At 49.2% G+C, this 21,162-nt stretch overlaps 1 protein-coding gene across 1 annotated transcript in view; it reads right to left on the minus strand.

Annotated features, from left to right (window-relative positions):
- The window catches only part of LOC139388381 (integrin alpha-10-like), a 62,627-nt gene that overhangs the window by 12,889 nt on the left and 28,576 nt on the right, over positions 1-21,162 (minus strand). The window contains exon 8 of the mRNA XM_071135008.1: positions 9,198-9,348. Within this exon, the coding sequence (XP_070991109.1) occupies positions 9,198-9,348 (151 nt within the window). The remainder of the gene's footprint in view (positions 1-9,197; positions 9,349-21,162) is intronic.

Raw genomic sequence — 21,162 nt, forward strand, 5'->3', positions numbered from 1 at the left:
AGAGAAAGGGGTTAAAGTGAAGGGTAGAAAAACAAAAGGGAGAGAAAGAAGGGGTTAAATGTAAGGGACAGAAAAAGTGAAAGGTAGAGCGAGAGATAACATTAACAGACATATTCTCTACGTCTTCCGCCAATAACTCCTCCATGTTTCACAGGGACAGAGAACATTTATATAGAGGGAGAGATATTACTGAGTCAGGACAATCTGAGAGGACAGAGAGAGAGCTGCCAACACCAACCCCGTACAGTACAGTAGAGGACATAACCTGAATCAAGGACAACCACAGAGAGACAGACAGATGTGCAGAGTATAAGCCCTTAAAAGAGAAAAAACAGATAATGTCCGTAGGGTTCTAACTAAGGGGGTGTCTAAAAACAGATACTGTCCGTAGGGTTCTAACTAAGGGGGTGTCTAAAAACAGATACTGTCCGTAGGGTTCTAACTAAGGGGGTGTCTAAAAACAGATACTGTCCGTAGGGTTCTAACTAAGAGGGTGTCTAAAAACAGATACTGTCCGTAGGGTTCTAACTAAGGGGGTGTCTAAAAACAGATACTGTCCGTAGGGTTCTAACTAAGGGGGTGTCTAAAAACAGATACTGTCCGTAGGGTTCTAACTAAGGGGGTGTCTAAAAACAGATACTGTCCGTAGGGTTCTAACTAAGGGGGTGTCTAAAAACAGATACTGTCCGTAGGGTTCTAACTAAGAGGGTGTCTAAAAACAGATACTGTCCGTAGGGTTCTAACTAAGGGGGTGTCTAAAAACAGATACTGTCCGTAGGGTTCTAACTAAGGGGGTGTCTAAAAACAGATACTGTCCGTAGGGTTCTAACTAAGGGGGTGTCTAAAAACAGATACTGTCCGTAGGGTTCTAACTAAGGGGGTGTCTAAAAACAGATACTGTCCGTAGGGTTCTAACTAAGGGGGTGTCTAAAAACAGATACTGTCCGTAGGGTTCTAACTAAGGGGGTGTCTAAAAACAGATACTGTCCGTAGGGTTCTAACTAAGGGGGTGTCTAAAAACAGATACTGTCCGTAGGGTTCTAACTAAGGGGGTGTCTAAAAACAGATACTGTCCGTAGGGTTCTAACTAAGGGGGTGTCTAAAAACAGATACTGTCCGTAGGGTTCTAACTAAGGGGGTGTCTAAAAACAGATACTGTCCGTAGGGTTCTAACTAAGGGGGTGTCTAAAAACAGATACTGTCCGTAGGGTTCTAACTAAGGGGGTGTCTAAAAACAGATACTGTCCGTAGGGTTCTAACTAAGGGGGTGTCTAAAAACAGATACTGTCCGTAGGGTTCTAACTAAGGGGGTGTCTAAAAACAGATACTGTCCGTAGGGTTCTAACTAAGGGGGTGTCTTAAAACAGATACTGTCCATAGGGTTCTAACTAAGGGGGTGTCTAAAAACAGATAATGTACGTAGGGTTCTAACTAAGGGGGTGTCTAAAAACAGATACTGTCCGTAGGGTTCTAACTAAGGGGGTGTCTTAAAACAGATACTGTCCATAGGGTTCTAACTAAGGGGGTGTCTAAAAATGGAGTCGGGAAATTGGGAAATACTGCTCTAGCAAACCGTAAAATGAAAGAATTGGTCCAGACAGGGGGAGAGAGATGACTGGTGTGGTAGGGCTCTCTAGTGTGAGGAGGTTATAGTAATTGCTACAGTTAGTAGTCTGTACTACAGAATAGCCTAAACACTGCAGTAAGGAGCACATTCCTCCCCAGAAACCCAATCCCAACAATCCTTCCCTGTCACTCTGGCTGCCATCTTAAATAAGGAAATTCTCTGTATTCAAAGGAGACGGAGGGAGGGAGGGATGGATGGAGGGAGGGAGAGCGGGATGGAGGAAGGGAGGGATAGAGGGAGATATAGAGGAAGGGAGGGACGAAGAGTGGGATGGAGGGAGGGATGGATGAAGGGAGGGAGGGAGAGAGGGAGAGAGGGAAGGAGGAAGGGAGGGATGGAGGGAGGGAGGGATAAATGAAGGGAGGGAGGGAGGGAGGGAGAGAGGGAAGGAGGAAGGGAGGTATGGAGGGATGAAGGGAGGGAGAGAGGGAAGGAGGAAGGGAGGGATGGAGGGAGGGATGGAGGGATGGATGAAGGGAGGGAGAGAGGGAAGGAGGAAGGGAGGGAGTGAGAGAGAGACAGAGAGAGAGAGAGAGAGAGAGAAAGAGGGAGAGGGAGGGAGGGATGGATGGATGGATGGATGAAGGGATGGAAGGAAGGAAGGAAGGAAGGAAGGAAGGAAGGAAGGAAGGAAGGAAGGAAGGAAGGAAGGAAGGAAGGAAGGAAGGAAGGAAGGAAGGAAGAGATGGAGGGAGGGAGGGTTTAAAGTGAAGGAATCCTACACTATAAATGTATACATGGAGATATTATAGAAGCAGAGAAATTCCGTTGGTCTTGCCAGCTGCTGCTGGTTTGTCCTCAGAGACACGAACGGAGAGAGAGGACAGAAATACAGACAGCGGGAGGTAGCTTGTTAACTATTCAAAACATACAGTGAAGTCATAGCTACTGCAAATGTGCACAGGCACATGCACACAAACAAACTCGCAAACAGGCAAACACACACCCTTTGACCCCCCCCCCCCCCCCTCTTGTTGACTGTAAATTCTGTGTGAGTCGGCAGGCAGGCAGGCTGATGTATAAAACACGACTCAGGCTGTTATTTTAGAGAGCTTGTTGCTCTGCTCTCCCCAAAGGGCTGTTTTCTGTCCTACACACACTGGCAGCAGGACAGAGAGCAACAACATCAAAACATTGCAGCCGTCACAGTGAAACCACATTTCAGCAAGACCCTGGAGATTCTCTCTCTCTCTCTCTCTCTCTCTCTCTCTCTCTCACTCTCTCTCTCTCTCTCTCTCTCTCTCTCTCACACTCTCTCTCTCACTCTCTCTCTCTCTCTCTCTCTCTCTCTAATTTAATCTAAGGGATTTTATTGGTGTGCGAAACATATGTTTACAGGGAAAATAAATAAACATAAATATGGGTTGTATTTACAATGGTGTTTGTTCTTCACTGGTTGCCTTTGTCTTGTGGCAACAGGTCACAAATCTTGCTACTGTGATGGTACACTGTGGTATTTCACCAAACATATATGGGAGTTTGTCTAAATGCTATGCTCACTGAGTCTGGACATAGTCAAAGCTTTCCTTAAGTTTGGGTCAGTCACAGTGGTCAGGTATTCTGCCGCTGTGTACTCTCTGTTTGGGGCCAAATAGCATTCTAGTTTGCTCTGTTTTTTTTGTTAATTCTTTCCAATGTGTCAAGTAATTATCTTTTTGTTTTCTCATGATTTGGTTGGGTCTAATTGTGCTGTTGTCCTGGGGCTCTGTAGGGTGTGTTTGTGTTTGTGAACAGAGCCCCAGGACCAGCTTGCTTAGGGGACTCTTCTCCAGGTTCATCTCTCTGTAGGTGATGGCTTTGTTATGGAAGGTTTGTGAATCGCTTCCTTTTAGGTGGTTGTAGAATTTAACGGCTCTTTTCTGGATTTTATAATTAGTGGGTATCGGCCTAATCTCTCTCTCCCAGTGGGCTGACTGTGAACGCTCTGAGAGACTCTCGGTTGAGGTCAGTGATAAAGTAGTCTACAGTACTACTGCCAAGAGATGAGCTATAGGTGTACCTACCATAGGAGTCCCCTCGAAGCCTACCGTTGACTATGTACATACCCAGCGTGCGACAGAGCTGCAGGAGTTGTGACCCGTTTTTGTTGGTTATGCTGTCATAGTTGTGCCTAGGGGGCATATGTGGGAGGGAATGCTGTCACCTCCAGGCAGGTGTTTGTCCCCCTGTGTGCTGAGGGTGTCAGGTTCTTGTCCGGTTCTGGCATTTAGGTCGCCACAGACTAGTACATGTCCCTGGGCCTGGAAATGATTGATTTCCCCCTCCAGGATGGAGAAGCTGTCTTCATTAAAATATGGGGATTCTAGTGGGGGGATATAGGTAGCACACAGGAGGACATTTTTCTCTGTTAGGATAATTTCCTTTTGAATTTCTAGCCAAATGTAGAATGTTCCTGTTTTGATTAATTTAATGGAGTGAGTTAGGTCTGCTCTATACCAAATTAGCATACAGTCCCCCCCGTCTCTCTCTCTCTCTCTCTCACTCTCAGTCCACCCGTCTCTCTCTCTCTCTCTCTCTCTCTCTCTCTCTCTCTCTCTCTCTCTCTCTCTCAGTCCCCCTGTCTCTCTCTCTCTCTCAGTCCCCCCGTCTCGCTCTCTCTCTCTCTCTCTCTCTCTCTCAGTCCACCTGTCTCTCTCTCTCTCCCTCTCTCTCAGTCCCCCCATCTCTCTCTCTCTCTGTCCCCCCGTCTCTCTCTCTCTCTCTCAGTCCCCCGTCTCTCTCTCTCTCTCTGTCCACCCGTCTCTCTCTCTCTCTCTCTCTCAGTCCACCCGTCTCTCTCTCTCTTTCTCTCTTTCTCTCTCTCTCAGTCCCCCCATCTCTCTCTCTCTCTCAGTCCCCCTGTCTCTCTCTCTCTCAGTCCCCCTGTCTCTCTCTCTCTCTCTCTCTCTCTCAGTCCCCCCGTCTCTCTCTCTCTCTCTCAGTCCCCCTGTCTCTCTCTCTCTCAGTCCCCCTGTCCATCTCTCTCAGTCCCCCCGTCTCTCTCTCTCTCAGTCCCCCTGTCTCTCTCTCTCTCTCAGTCCCCCGTCTCTCTCTCACTCTCTCTCTCAGTCCCCGTCTCTCTCTCTCTCACTCTCAGTCCCCCCGTCTCTCTCTCTCTCTCTCAGTCCCCCCGTCTCTCTCTCTCTCTCACTCTCAGTCACCTCCGTCTCTCTCTCTCTCTCACTCTCAGTCCACCCGTCTCTCTCTCTCTCTCTCTCTCTCTCTCCCAGTCCCCCTGTCTCTCTCTCTCTCTCTCTCTCTCTCTCTCTCTCTCTCTCTCTCTCTCTCTCTCTCTCTCTCTCTCTCTCTCTCTCTCTCTCTCTCTCTCTCTCTCTCTCTCTCTCTCTCTCTCTCTCTCTCTCTCTCTCTCTCTCTCTCTCTCTCAGTCCCCGTCTCTCTCTCTCAGTCCCCCTCTCTCTCTCTCTCAGTCCCCCTGTCTCTCTCTCTCTCAGTCCACCCGTCTCTCTCTCTCTCTCCCTCTCTCTCAGTCCCCCCATCTCTCTCTCTCTCTGTCCCCCTGTCTCTCTCTCTCTCTCTGTCCCCCCGTCTCTCTCTCTCTCTCTCTCTGTCCACCCATCTCTCTCTCTCTCTCTCTCTCTCTCTCAGTCCCCCCGTCTCTCTCTCTCTCTCTCAGTCCCCCTGTCTCTCTCTCTCTCAGTCCCCCTGTCCATCTCTCTCAGTCCCCCCGTCTCTCTCTCTCTCTCTGTCCCCCCGTCTCTCTCACTCTCTCTCTCAGTCCCCGTCTCTCACTCTCAGTCCCCCCGTCTCTCTTTCTCTCTCTCTCTCTCTCTCTGTCCACCCGTCTCTCTCTCTCTCTCTCTCTCAGTCCACCCGTCTCTCTCTCTCTTTCTCTCTTTCTCTCTCTCTCAGTCCCCCCATCTCTCTCTCTCTCTCAGTCCCCCTGTCTCTCTCTCTCTCAGTCCCCCTGTCTCTCTCTCTCTCTCTCTCTCTCTCAGTCCCCCCGTCTCTCTCTCTCTCTCTCAGTCCCCCTGTCTCTCTCTCTCTCAGTCCCCCTGTCCATCTCTCTCAGTCCCCCCGTCTCTCTCTCTCTCAGTCCCCCTGTCTCTCTCTCTCTCTCAGTCCCCCCGTCTCTCTCTCACTCTCTCTCTCAGTCCCCCCGTCTCTCTCTCTCTCTCTCAGTCCCCCCGTCTCTCTCTCTCTCTCACTCTCAGTCACCTCCGTCTCTCTCTCTCACTCTCAGTCCACCCGTCTCTCTCTCTCTCTCTCTCTCTCTCTCTCCCAGTCCCCCTGTCTCTCTCTCTCTCTCTCTCTCTCTCTCTCTCTCTCTCTCTCTCTCTCTCTCTCTCTCTCTCTCTCTCTCTCTCTCTCTCTCTCTCTCTCTCTCTCTCTCTCTCTCTCTCTCTCTCTCTCTCTCTCTCTCTCTCTCTCTCTCTCTCTCTCTCTCTCTCTCTCTCTCTCTCTCAGTCCCCGTCTCTCTCTCTCAGTCCCCCTCTCTCTCTCTCTCAGTCCCCCTGTCTCTCTCTCTCTCAGTCCACCCGTCTCTCTCTCTCTCTCCCTCTCTCTCAGTCCCCCCATCTCTCTCTCTCTCTGTCCCCCTGTCTCTCTCTCTCTCTCTGTCCCCCCGTCTCTCTCTCTCTCTCTCTCTGTCCACCCATCTCTCTCTCTCTCTCTCTCTCTCTCTCTCTCAGTCCCCCCGTCTCTCTCTCTCTCTCTCAGTCCCCCTGTCTCTCTCTCTCTCAGTCCCCCTGTCCATCTCTCTCAGTCCCCCCGTCTCTCTCTCTCTCTCTCTCTGTCCCCCCGTCTCTCTCTCACTCTCTCTCTCAGTCCCCGTCTCTCACTCTCAGTCCCCCCGTCTCTCTTTCTCTCTCTCTCTCTCTCTCAGTCCCCCCGTCTCTCTCTCACTCTCAGTCCCCCCGTCTCTCTCTCTCTCTCTCACTCTCAGTCACCCCGTCTCTCTCTCTCTCTCACTCTCAGTCCACCCGTCTCTCTCTCTCTCTCTCTCTCTCTCTCTCTCTCTCTCTCTCTCCCAGTCCCCCTGTCTCTCTCTCTCTCTCTCTCTCTCTCTCTCTCTCTCAGTCCCCGTCTCTCTCTCTCAGTCCCCCTCTCTCTCTCTCTCAGTCCCCCTGTCTCTCTCTCTCTCTCAGTCCACCCGTCTCTCTCTCTCTCTCTCCCTCTCTCTCAGTCCCCCCATCTCTTTCTCTCTCTGTCCCCCCGTCTCTCTCTCTCTCTCTCAGTCCCCCCGTCTCTCTCTCTCTCTCTCTCTCTCTCTGTCCACCCATCTCTCTCTCTCTCTCTCTCTCAGTCCACCCGTGTCTCTCTCTCTCTCTCTCTCTCTCTCTCTCTCTCTCTCTCTCTCTCTGTCCACCCGTCTCTCTCTCTCTCTCTCTCTCTCTCTCAGTCCACCCGTCTCCCTCTCTCTCTCTCTCTCTCTCTCTCAGTCCCTCTGTCTCTCTCTCTCTCAGTCCCCCGTCTCTCCCTCTCAGTCCCCCCATCTCTCTCTCTCTCTCTCTCTCTCTCAGTCCCCCTGTCTCTCTCTCTCTCAGTCCCCCTGTCTCTCTCTCTCAGTTCCAACTGTCTCTCTCTCTCAGTCCCCCCGTCTCTCTCTCTCTCAGTCCCCCCGTCTCTCTCTCTCTCTCAGTCCCCCTGTCTCTCTCTCTCGCTCAGTCCCCCTGTCCCTCTCTCTCTCAGTCCCCCGTGTCTCTCTCTCTCTCTCTCTCTCTCAGTCCCTCTGTCTCTCTCTCTCTCTCTCAGTCCCCCTGTCACTCTATCTCTCTCTCAGTCCCCCCGTCTCTCTCTCTCTCAGTCCCCCCCGTCTCTCTCTCTCTCTCTCAGTCCCCCCGTCTCTCTCTCTCTCTCTCAGTCCACCCGTCTCCCTCTCTCTCTCTCTCTCTCTCTCTCTGTCCCCCGTCTCTATCTCTCTCTCAGTCCCCCCGTCTCTCTCTCTCTCTCTCAGTCCCTCTGTCTCTCTCTCTCTCTCAGTCCCCCCGTCTCTCTCTCTCTCTCTCTGTCCCCCGTCTCTATCTCTCTCTCAGTCCCCCCGTCTCTCTCTCTCTCTCTCAGTCCCTCTGTCTCTCTCTCTCTCTCAGTCCCCCTGTCTCTCTCTCTCAGTTCCACCTGTCTCTCTCTCTCAGTCCCCCCGTCTCTCTCTCTCTCTCTCTCAGTCCCCCCGTCTCTCTCTCTCTCTCAGTCCCCCTGTCTCTCTCTCTCGCTCAGTCCCCCTGTCCCTCTCTCTCTCAGTCCCCCCGTGTCTCTCTCTCTCTCTCTCTCTCAGTCCCTCTGTCTCTCTCTCTCTCTCAGTCCCCCTGTCTCTCCCTCTCAGCCCCCCCCCCGTCTCTCTCTCTCTCTCTCTCTCAGTCCACCCGTCTCTCTCTCTCTCTTTCTCTCTCTCTCTCTCTCTCTCAGTCCCCCCATCTCTCTCTCTCTCTCTCAGTCCCCCTGTCTCTCTCTCTCTCAGTCCCCCTGTCTCTCTCTCTCAGTTCCACCTGTCTCTCTCTCTCAGTCCCCCCGTCTCTCTCTCTCTCTCTCAGTCCCCCCGTCTCTCTCTCTCTCAGTCCCCCCATCTCTCTCTCTCTCTCTCAGTCCCCCTGTCTCTCTCTCTCTCAGTCCCCCTGTCTCTCTCTCTCAGTTCCACCTGTCTCTCTCTCTCAGTCCCCCCGTCTCTCTCTCTCTCTCTCTCAGTCCCCCCGTCTCTCTCTCTCTCTCAGTCCCCCTGTCTCTCTCTCTCGCTCAGTCCCCCTGTCCCTCTCTCTCTCAGTCCCCCCGTGTCTCTCTCTCTCTCTCTCTCTCTCTCTCAGTCCCTCTGTCTCTCTCTCTCTCTCAGTCCCCCCGTCTCTCCCTCTCAGCCCCCCCCCCCCCGTCTCTCTCTCTCTCTCTCTCTCAGTCCACCCGTCTCTCTCTCTCTCTTTCTCTCTCTCTCTCTCTCTCTCTCAGTCCCCCCATCTCTCTCTCTCTCTCTCAGTCCCCCTGTCTCTCTCTCTCTCAGTCCCCCTGTCTCTCTCTCTCAGTTCCACCTGTCTCTCTCTCTCAGTCCCCCCGTCTCTCTCTCTCTCTCTCAGTCCCCCCGTCTCTCTCTCTCTCAGTCCCCCTGTCTCTCTCTCTCGCTCAGTCCCCCTGTCCCTCTCTCTCTCAGTCCCCCGTGTCTCTCTCTCTCTCTCTCTCTCTCTCTCAGTCCCTCTGTCTCTCTCTCTCTCTCTCAGTCCCCCTGTCACTCTATCTCTCTCTCAGTCCCCCCGTCTCTCTCTCTCTCAGTCCCCCCCGTCTCTCTCTCTCTCTCTCAGTCCCTCAGCCACTGGAGTCTGTTCCACCACACCACCAAAACCACATCACTCGAGACACTGATGGGGTGTGTGCATGTGTGTGTCTGTGTGTGTGTGTGTTAGGGGGGTGGGGTGGGGCAGGAAGACATAGCTGTTGTTACCCACTGGGTTATTTTAAGAAGCCAGAGGGGTTCAGTTAGTGATTTGCTGGGGCTATTTTAAAGACCACAGGCATTATTTCAGGCCAGTTTGAGGCTGAATGGGCACTATGAAACAGTGTGTGTGTGTGTGTGCGTGCATGCATCTCTGTGTGTGCGTATGTGTGTGTGTGTGCGTGCGCGCGTGTGTGTGTGTATGTGTGTGTGTGTACTCACAGCGATGGCATATCTGGTGATGTTTCTCTTCTCACACTCCTCCAGAGCATCCGGTAGCTCCTCCCCATCATGTGACTCTCCGTCCGTCACCACGATCATGACCTTGGTGGCACCCTCCCTCGCCCCCCGCTCAGGGCTGAATGCCTCCGTACTGGACAAAGACAGATATAAAGAACTTTATTAGGTAAATATCACAGTGCTGTTGTCAGCATGTTAAAACAGCACATACTGGTTCAAGACCCAAACTGCTTACATGTACATTCTCTTTCCGTTGCCCTGAACCAAACCACAATAAAACACAAATATTGTTCTAGAGTCTAGAGATCTGAAACATCATGGCCTGAAGTAGAGTATCTCATGACAAGCTGTAGACCACACTATTTACCAAGAGAGTTTTCATTTTTTTCGTGGCTGTTTATTTACCACCACAGACAGATGCTGGCACTAAGACCTCACTCAGTCAGCTGTATAAGGAAATAAGCAAACAGGAAATCTCTCACCCAGAGGCAGCGCTCCTAGTGGCCTGGGACTTTAATGCAGGGAAACTTAAATCAGTTTTACCTAATTTCTATCAGCATCTTAAATGCGCAACCAGAGGGGAAAAAAATCTAGATCACCTTTACTCCACAAACAGAGACAAGTACAAAGCTCTCCCTCGCCCTCCATTTGACAAATCTGACCATAATTCTATCCTCCTGATTCCTGCTTACAAGCTAAAATTAAAGTAGGAAGCACCAGTGACTCAGTCTATAAAAAAGTGGTCAGATGAAGCAGATGCTAAACTACAGGAATGTTTTGCTATAACAGACTGGAACATGTTCCTGGATTCTCCCAATGACCTTGAGGAGTAACGCCACATCAGTCACTGGCTTTATCAATAAGTGCATCGAGGACATCGTCCCCACAGTGACTGTACATACATACCCCAACCAGAAGCCATGGATTACAGGCAACATTCGCACTGAGCGAAAGGTTAGAGCTGCCGCTTTCAAGGTGCAGGACTCTAACCCGGAAGGTTATAAGAAATCCTGCTATACCCTCAGACGAACCATCAAACAAGCAAAGTGCCAATATAGGACTAAGATTGAATCATACTACACCGGCTCCGACGCTTGTTGGATGTGGCAGGGCTTGCAAACTATTACAGACTACAAAGGGAAGCACAGTCGCGAGCTGCCCAGTGACACGAGCCTACCAGACGAGCTAAATCACTTCTATGCTCGCTTCGAGGCAAGCAACACTGACGCATGCATGAGAGCATCAGCTGTTCCGGGCGACTGTGTGATCACGCTCTCCGTAGCCAACGTGAGTAAGACCTTTAAACAGATCAACATTCACAAGGCCACTGGGCCAGACGGATTACCAGGAAGTGTGCTCCGGGTATGTGCTGACCAACTGGCAGGTGTCTCACTGACATTTTCAACATGTCCCTGATTGAGTCTGTAATACCAACATGTTTCAAGCAGACCACCATAGTCCCTGTGCCCAAGAGCACAATTTCTATCAGCATGTTAAATGAGCACTAAGGCGACCTGCCTAAATTAATACAGACCCGTAGCACTCACGTCTGTAGCCATGAAGTGCTTTGAAAGGCTGGTAATGGCTCACATTAACCCAGAAACCCTAGACCCACTCCAATTTGCACACCGCTCAAACAGATCCACAGATGATGCAATCTCTATTGCACTCCACACTGCCCTTCCCCACCTGGACAAAAGGAACACCTCCGTGAGAATACTATTAATTGACTACAGCTCAGTGTTCAAAACCATAGTGCCCTCAAAGCTCATCACTAAACTAAGGACCCTGGGACTAAACACCTCCCTCTGCAACTGGATCCTGGACTTCCTGACGGGCCGCCCCCAGGTGGTGAGGGTAGGTAGCAACACTGGCGCCCATCAGGGGTATGTGCTCAGTCCCCTCCTATACTCCCTGTTCACCCACGACTGCATGGCCAGGCACAACTCCAACACCATCATTAAGTTTGCAGACGACACAACAGTGGTAGGCCTGATCACCGACAATGACGAGACAGCCTATAGGGAGGAGGTCAGAGACCTAGCCGGGTGGTGCCAGAATAGCAACCTATCCCTCAACGTAATCAAGACAAAGGAGATGATTGTGGACTACAGGAAAAGGAGGACAAGCACACCCCATTCTCATCGACGGGGCTGTAAATCAAAACAAAATCCAAAAAAATTGTATTAGTCACATGCGCCAAATACAACCTTACAGTAAAATGCTTATTTACGAGCCCCAAACCAACAATGCAGTTTCAAAAAGATACGGATAAGAAAGTGGAGCAGGTTGAGAGCTTCAAGAGGGTAGTGTACAGAGGGTAGTGTACAGAGGGTAGTGTACAGAGGATAGTGTACAGAGGGTAGTGTACAGAGGGTAGTGTACAGAGGGTAGTGTACAGAGGGTAGTGCGTATGGTCCAGCACATCATTGGGGCCAAGCTCCCTGCCATCCAGGACCTTCAGTGGGGAGAACAAGTCTTTGATACACTGCCGATTTTGCAGGTTTTCCTACTTACAAAGCATGTAGAGGGATGTAATTTTTATCATAGGTACACTTCAACTGTGAGAGTTGGTATCGAAAACAAAAATCCAGAAAATCACATTGTATGATTTTCAAGTAATGAATTTGCATTTTTATTGCATGACATAAGTATTTGATACATCAGAAAAGCAGAACTTAATATTTGGTACAGAAACCTTTGTTTGCAATTACAGAGATCATACGTTTCCTGTAGTTCTTGACCAGGTTTGCACACACAGCAGCAGGGATTTTGGCCCACTCCTCCATACAGACCTTCTCCAGATCCTTCAGGTTTCGGGGCTGTCGCTGGGCAATACGGACTTTCAGCTCCCTCCAAAGATTTTCTATTGGGTTCAGGTCTGGAGACTGGCTAGGCCACTACAGGACCTTGAGATGCTTCTTACGGAGCCACTCCTTAGTTGCCCTGGCTGTGTGTTTCGGGTCGTTGTCATGCTGGAAGACCCAGTCACGACACATCTTCAATGCTCTTACTGAGGGAAGGAGGTTGTTGGCCAAGATCTCGCAATACATGGCCCCATAACATCCTCCCCTCAATACGGTGCAGTCGTCCTGTCCCCTTTGCACAAAAGCATCCCCAAAGAATGATGTTTCCACCTCCATGCTTCACGGTTGGGATGGTGTTCTTGGGGTTGTACTCATCCTTCTTCTTCCTCCAAACACAGCGAGTGGAGTTTAGACCATAAGGCTCTATTTTTGTCTCATCAGACCACATGACCTTCTCCCATTCCTCCTCTGGATCATCCAGATGGTCATTGGCAAACTTCAGACGGGCCTGGACATGCGCTGGCTTGAGCAGGGGGACCTTGCGTGAGCTGCAGGATTTTAATCCACGACGGCGTAGTGTGTCTTCTTTGAGACTGTGGTCCCAGCTCTCTTCAGGTCATTGACCAGGTCCTGCCGTGTAGTTCTGGGCTGATCCCTCACCTTCCTCATGATCATTGATGCCCCACGAGGTGAGATCTTGCATGGAGCCCCAGACAGAGGGTGATTGACCGTCATCTTGAACTTCTTCCATTTGCACCAACAGTTGTTGCCTTCTCACCAAGCTACTTGCCTATTGTCCTGTTGCCCATCCCAGCCTTGTGGAGGTCTACAATTGTATCCCTGATGTCCTTACACAGCTCTCTGGTCTTGGCCATTGTGGAGAGGTTGGAGTCTGTTTGATTGAGTGTGTGGACAGGTGTCTTTTATACAGGTAACGAGTTCAAACAGGTGCAGTTAATACAGGTAATGAGTGGAGAACAGGGGGCTTCTTAAAGAAAAACTAACAGGTCTGTGAGAGCCGGAATTCTTACTGGTTGGTAGGTGATCAAATACTTATCTCATGCAATAAAATGCAAATTAATTACTTAAAAATCATACAATTTGATTTTCTGGATTTTTGTTTTAGATTCCGCCTCTCACAGTTGAAGTGTACCTATGATAAAAAGTACAGACCATATTTTGTAAGTAGGAAAACCTGCAAAATCATCAGTGTATCAAATACTTGTTCTCCCCACTGTATATACCAGGCGATGTCAAAGGAAGGCCCTAAAAATTGTCAAAGACCCCAGCCACCCCAGTCACAGACTGTTCTCTCTGCTACCACATGGCAAGTGGTACCGGAGCACCAAGTATAGGACCAAAGGCTTCTCAACAGCTTTTACCTCCAAGCCATAAGACTCCTGAACAGGTAATCAAATGGCTACCCGGAATATTTGCATTGCCCCCCCACGCTGCTACTACTCTCTGTTTATTATCTATGCATAGTCACTTTAACTATACATTCACGTACATATTATCTCAATTAGCCTGACTAACTGGTGCCCCCGCACATTGATTCTGTACCGGTACCACCTGTCCTGTATACAACCTCGCTACTGTTATTTTCACTGTCATTTTACTGTTTTATTTTGTATTTCTTATCTATTGTTCACCTAATACCTATTTTTTACTTAAAAATGGCACTGTTGGTTAGGGCCTGTAAGTAAGCATTTCACTGTAAGGTCTACACACTGTTTTATTCGGCGCACATGACAAATAGACAATGATTTGATTTGACTCATCGTCCACACTACGTAAAGTGCTTCACAGACCTCGACTACTACAGAGAGAGCGGGAGAGAGGAGGAAGAAAGAGAGAGGGGAGAGAAAGGTGGGAGAAGGAGAGGAGAGGGAAGAGAAAGAGAGAGATGATAGAACAAGTGAATGAGCAGGAAAGACAGAACAGAGAAAGAGAAAAGGAGAGATGTGTCACGCCCTGATCTGTTTCACCTGTCCTTGTGCTTGTCTCCACCCCCTCCAGATGTCGCCCATCTTTCTCATTATCCCCTGGGTACTTATACCTGTGTTTTCTGTCTGTCTGTGCCAGTTCATTTTGTCTGTTTAAACCTACCAGCATTGTCCTTTGCTCCTGTCTTTGCTATAGTCCCTGTTTTCTAGTTTCCTGGTTTCGACCTTTCCTGCCTGACATGACCCTGAGCCTGCCTGCCGTCCTGTACCTTTACCTCTACTCTGAATTACCGACCTCTGCCTGACCTGACCCCAAGCCCGCCTGCTGTCCTGTACCTTTGCCTCTACTCTGGATTACCGACCTCTGCCTGACCTGACCCTGAGCCCGCCTGCTGTCCTGTACCTTTGCCTCTACTCTGGATTACTGACCTCTGCCTGAACTGACCCCGAGCCTGCCTGCTGTTCCGCTACCTTACACCCTCTCTGGATTACCGACCTCTGCCTGAACTGACCCCGAGCCCGCCTGCAGTCCTGTACCTTTGCCTCTACTCTGAATTACCGACCTCTGCCTGACCTGACCCCAAGCCCGCCTGCCGTCCTGTACCTTTGCCTATCCTCTGGATTACCGACCTCTGCCTGACCTGACCCTGAGCCCGCCTGCAGTCCTGTACCTTTGCCTCTACTCTGGATTACCGACCTCTGCCTGACCTGACCCCGAGCCTGCCTGCTGTTCCGCTACCTTACACCCTCTCTGGATTACCGACCTCTGCCTGACCTGACCCCAAGCCTGCCTGCTGTTCCACTACCTTACACCCTCTCTGGATTACTGACCTCTGCCTGACCTGACCCCGAGCCTGCCTGCTGTTCCGCTACCTTACACCCTCTCTGGATTACCGACCTCTGCCTGACCTGACCCCGAGCCTGCTGTTCCGATGCCTTACACCCTCTCTGGATTACCGACCTCTGCCTGACCTGACCCCGAGCCTGCCTGCTGTTCCACTACCTTACACCGTCTCTGGATTACCGACCTCTGCCTGACCTGACCCCGAGCCTGCCTGCTGTTCCACTACCTTACACCCTCTCTGGATTATTGAGCCCTGCCTGCCTTGACCTGTCGTTTGCCTGCCTTGACCTGTCGTTTGCCTGCCTTGACCTGTTGTTTGCCTGCCCCTGTTGAAAGAGTAAACTTTTGTTTCTTCAACATTGTCTGCATATGGGTCATACCTTGAAACGTGATAAGATGGCAGATGAGAGAACAAGTGAGTGAGCAGGAAAGACAGAACAGAGAAAGAGAGGGAGAGGGAGGACAGAGGAGAGAACAAGTGAGTGAGCAGGAAAGACAGAACAGAGAAAGAGAGGGAGAGGGAGGACAGATGAGAGAACAAGTGAGTGAGCAGGAAAGACAGAACAGAGAAAGAGAGGAGCAAAGGAATGTGGGTACAAAAGGAAGACAGAAAGGTAGAGAAGAAAAAGAGAAAGGGAGGATAGAGGAGAGAAAGAGAGGGAGGAGAGAAAGAGAGGGAGAGGGAGGATAGATGAGAGAAAGAGAGGGAGGGAGAGGAGAGAAAGAGAGGGAGAGGGAGGATAGAGGAGAGAAAGAGAGGGAGGGAGAGGATAGAGGAGAGAAAGAGGGCGAGGATAGAGGAGAGAAAGAGAGGGAGGGAGAGGAGAGAAAGAGAGGGAGGGAGAGGAGAGAAAGAGAGGGAGAGGGAGGATAGAGGAGAGAAATAGAGGGAGGGAGAGGAGAGAAAGAGAGGGAGAGGGAGGATAGAGGAGAGAAAGAGAGGGAGGGAGAGGATAGAGGAGAGAAAGAGGGAGAGGATAGATGAGAGAAAGAGAGGGAGGGAGGATAGAGGAGAGAAAGAGAGGGAGAGAGGATAGAGGAGAGAAAGAGAGGGAGGGAGAGGATAGATGAGAGAAAGAGGGAGAGGATAGATGAGAGAAAGAGAGGGAGAGGGAGGATAGAGGAGAGAAAAAGAGGGAGGGAGGGAGAGGATAGAGGAGAGAAAGAGAGAGAGGGAGAGGATAGAGGAGAGAAAGAGAGGGAGGGAGGGAGAGGATAGAGGAGAGAAAGAGAGAGAGGTAAGATTAGGGTAGAGTTAGTATACACAGAGTTTCCCTACATCTAAAATAAACAGCCACTAGAAGAAGATAATATATCATGTAGAGTGATCCTCAGAGTTAAATAACACAGTTGGGAAAAACAGAAATTGGGTGTGAGAGGGAGAGTGACAAAGACGTGCGTGTGATCGCTTCCAACAACTGTTTATGAAACAGATTGGGTGCGATAAGGATAGTGACACAGACCCTGAAAAATCCCCCTAAAATGACAAATAACCATAGGCGTAATCAGGCCAGACTTGACCATATATGAGTTAGACAGACAGGCAGTCAAACAGTCAGACAGTCAGTCCGACAGTCAGACAGTCAGTCAGATAGGCAGTCCGACAATCAGTCAGACAGGTAGTCCGACAGTCAGTACGACAGGCAGTCAGACAGACAGGCAGTCCGACAGACAGGCAGTCAGTCAGACAGTCAGTCAGACAGGCAGTCAAACAGTCAGACAGCCAGTCAGACAGTCAGACAGTCAGTCAGATAGGCAGTCTGACAATCAGTCAGACAGGTAGTCCGACAGACAGGCAGTCCGACAGGCAGTCAGACAGACAGGCAGTCAATCAGACAGACAGACAGTCAGTCAGTCAGTCAGTCTAGTCATTAAATACAGCTGGTACTTTCCTTTTAAAGTACAGCTCTACCACATCACTGGTGTTACCATGACACACAACCTATCCTAAACACAAAGGTTGTGCAGCGACAACACACACACACACACACACACACACACACACACACACACACACACACACACACACACACACACGCACACACACACACACGCTTGTACACATACAAGGACACACATGCACACAATCATATAACCACACCCTGTTTGTCTGGTGGTGACCTGTTTTGACCACTGGACACTTAGTGGGTAGAGTCTGCTAGCACTTACACACACACACACAATGCCTAGTGCAGCCAGTGTTAGTGAACTCAGTCATTTTCAGGCGTAACTCTGGCCCAAGCTAAATATAAAGTATGTGGTGAACCCGCAAGAAACGCTCTGGTTAAAAACAACCGTTTCCCTGCACAGCCTGCTAATTATACAGCCAGTTAGAGACAAGAGGGAGAGAGGGGGAGAGAGAGAGAGGAGAGGGAGAGAGAAAGGGTGGAGATGAGAGAGGATAAGCGAGGGAGGAGAGAGAGGAGAAGAGAGGGAGGAGAGAGAGATGAGAAGAGAGGGAGGTGAGAGAGATGAGAAGAGAGGGAGGAGAGAGAGATGAGAAGAGAGAGAGGAGAGGGAGAGGAGATGAGAGCGAGGAGAGAGAGAGGAGAGGGAGAGAGAAAGGGTGGAGATGAGAGAGGAAAAGTGAGGGGGGAGAGAGGAGAAGAGAGGGAGGAGATAGAGGAGAAGAGAGGGAGGAGAGAGAGAGGAGAGGGAGAGGGAGAGAGAGGAGATGAGAGGGAGGAGAGAGAGAGAGAGGTGAGAAGAGAGGGAGAAGAGAGAGATGAGAAGAGAGGGAGGAGAGAGAGGAGAGGGAGAGGAGATGAGAGGGAGGAGAGAGAGAGGTGAGAAGAGAGGGAGAAGAGAGAGATGAGAAGAGAGGGAGGAGAGAGAGAGAGGAGAAGAGAGAGATGAGAAGAGAGGGAGGAGAGAGAGATGAGAAGAGAGGGAGGAGAGAGGAGAGGGAGAGGAGATGAGAGGGAGGAGAGAGAGAGGAGATGAGAGGGAGGAGAGAGAGAGATGAGAAGAGAGGGAGAAGAGAGAGATGAGAAGAGATGGAGGAGAGAGAGAGATGAGAAGAGAGGGAGAAGAGAGAGATGAGAAGAGAGGGAGGAGAGAGAGGAGAGGGAGAGGAGAGGGAGGAGAGAGAGAGGAGATGAGAGGGAGGAGAGAGAGAGATGAGAGGGAGGAGAGAGAGAGATGAGAAGAGAGGGAGAAGAGAGAGATGAGAAGAGAGGGAGGAGAGAAGAGAAGGAGAGGAGATGAGAGGGAGGGAGGAGAGAGAGAGGAGATGAGAGGGAGGAGAGAGAGAGGTGAGGGGATAGAGAAGAAAGCACAAGAGGATAGATGGAGGGAAGGAAGATGTAGTAGAAGAAAGGAAAAAGAGAGGGAAGGAAAAGTAACATAAGGAGAGGTTGTGAAGAGGAGAGATGACTGAAGATAAACATTCTAGAACACTAGTGGAGCAAGAGAGAAAACACTTTTAAAAACAGTTTATTACAAACAAGCATAAAGCAGGAATAAACCAGCAATTACTGTGCTGCCACTTGACCAATTAAAGAGAGCAGAGAGACCAGGGCTTATGGACATACAGCGAGAAAGAAACACAGAGAAAGTCATAAATAAAATAATTGTGTGAAATCCACTAGTAAAAAGAGGTGGGTAAGAGCCCAGCTCTGATGTGGCAGAGAGACTGTGACATACAGGGGGATAAAACTGGGGGAAAGAGAAAGTGAAGGAGGGGGAGAAAGGAGAGAAAGAGAGGGACATATGTGAGAACAGACTGTGGAAGGGGAGAAGAGAGAATGAGAGAAAGAGATGAAGGGAAGAGAAAGGAGGGGGAGGAGCTAGATGAAAGAATGGTGTTAATTGGGAGGTCTGGTTGTAGTTACACTTTTATAGTCAGGAGTGTGGTCATGACACAACGTGTGTGTGTGTGTGTGGTCATGACACAGCATGTGTGTGCGTGTGTGTGTGTGTCACATGGTAAAATGTGTATGACACAGTGAGAGGCAGTAGCTGATACCCTTTTAATAGACTGCTTTACTCTCCTATATCACTCATTTAGCCTCTATGCGTCTTATACTGCTCCCTGTGTGTGTGTGTGTGTGTGTGTGTGTGTGTGTGTGTGTGTGTGTGTGTGTGTGGTCATGACACAGCATGAGTGTGTGTGTGTCACAGGGTAAAATGTGTATGACACAGTGAGAGGCAGTAGCTGATACCCTTTTAATAGACTGCTTTACTCTCCTATATCACTCATTTAGCCTCTATGTGTCTTATACTGCTCCCTGTGTGTGTGTGTGTGTGTGTGTGTGTGTGTGTGTGTGTGTGTGTATATATATGTGTGTGTGTGTGTGTGTGTGTGTGTGTGTGTGTGTGTGTGTGTGTGTGTATATATGTGTGTGTGTGTGTGTGTGTGTGTGTGTGTGTGTGTGTGTGTGTGTGTGTGGGTCACACCGGTGATGTTTCTCTTCTCACACTCCTCTAGAGTGTGTGTGTGTGTGCGTGACTGTGTGTGTGTGTGTGTGTGTTTGTACAGCTGCAGTGGCTGTAGGAGCTAACCAGGCTGTACTACAGTGGCCACACCTGCAGCTCTGCTGACCCAGCAACAGCCAACCCCGTCAGTCTTCCTACCAATGCCAGCTCTGGTATCTTTTCATCTGTGTGTGTTTGATTCGTACAAGAAGTCCAAGAAACAAAACAGCACAGACAGACAGACAGGCAGACAGACAGACAGGCAGACAGGCAGACAGACAGACAGGCAGACAGGCAGACAGACAGACAGGCAGACAGACAGACAGACAGACAGACAGACAGACAGACAGACAGACAGACAGACAGACAGGCAGGCAGGCAGGCAGGCAGGCAGACAAAGAGACAGACAGGCAGTCAGACAGACAGACAGACAGACAGACAGACAGACAGACAGACAGACAGACAGACAGAGAGAGAGAGACAGACATGTTCTATGACCGTTTCGACCCAGCACTCATAAACAAGGGTTAATACCAATGCCCCCTCTAAACTGCGTGCAGTGCGCATGCGCAGCTCCCCCTGGACTGCAGTGCAGAATAAATATCAGAGCACGCAGAGAGGCATGAGATTGAACTTCAATCAACTTTCTAGAGTTTTCCGTTAGTTAACACTATCAACGTTTCCCTTTACTGTGGAAATTGTGATCGAATCAACGCAATATTAGCCCATTTCAATACAACATACCAAAACAAAACGAACTATGCAAGAGATGTTGTTGTATTCAGAACTATGCAAGAGATGTTGTTGTATTCAGAACTATGCAAGAGATGTTGTTGTATTCAGAACTATGCAAGAGATGTTGTTGTATTCAGAACTATGCAAGATATGTTGTTGTATTCAGAACTATGCAAGAGATGTTGTTGTATTCAGAACTATGCAAGAGATGTTGTTGTATTCAGAACTATGCAAGAGATGTTGTATTCAGAACTATGCAAGAGATGTTGTTGTATTCAGAACTATGCAAGAGATGTTGTTGTATTCAGAACTATGCAAGAGATGTTGTTGTATTCAGAACTCTGCAAGAGATGTTGTTGTATTCAGAACTATGCAAGAGATGTTGTTGTATTCAGAACTATGCAAGAGATGTTGTTGTATTCAGAACTCTGCAAGAGATGTTGTTGTATTCAGAACTATGCAAGAGATGTTGTTGTATTCAGAACTATGCAAGAGATGTTGTTGTATTCAGAACTATGCAAGAGATGTTGTTGTATTCAGAACTATGCAAGATATGTTGTTGTATTCAGAACTATGCAAGAGATGTTGTTGTATTCAGAACTATGCAAGAGATGTTGTTGTATTCAGAACTATGCAAGAGATGTTGTTGTATTCAGAACTATGCAAGAGATGTTGTTGTATTCAGAACTATGCAAGAGATGTTGTTGTATTCAGAACTATGCAAGAGATGTTGTTGTATTCAGAACTATGCAAGAGATGTTGTTGTATTCAGAACTATGCAAGAGATGTTGTTGTATTCAGAACTATGCAAGAGATGTTGTTGTATTCAGAACTATGCAAGAGATGTTGTTGTATTCAGAACTATGCAAGAGATGTTGTTGTATTCAGAACTATGCAAGAGATGTTGTTGTATTCAGAACTCTGCAAGAGATGTTGTTGTATTCAGAACTATGCAAGAGATGTTGTTGTATTCAGAACTATGCAAGAGATGTTGTTGTATTCAGAACTATGCAAGAGATGTTGTTGTATTCAGAACTATGCAAGAGATGTTGTTGTATTCAGAACTATGCAAGATATGTTGTTGTATTCAGAACTATGCAAGAGATGTTGTTGTATTCAGAACTCTGCAAGAGATGTTGTTGTATTCAGAACTATGCAAGAGATGTTGTTGTATTCAGAACTATGCAAGAGATGTTGTT

This window comes from Oncorhynchus clarkii, chromosome 3 (genome assembly GCF_045791955.1).
Source record: "Oncorhynchus clarkii lewisi isolate Uvic-CL-2024 chromosome 3, UVic_Ocla_1.0, whole genome shotgun sequence".
NCBI lineage: Eukaryota > Metazoa > Chordata > Actinopteri > Salmoniformes > Salmonidae > Oncorhynchus > Oncorhynchus clarkii.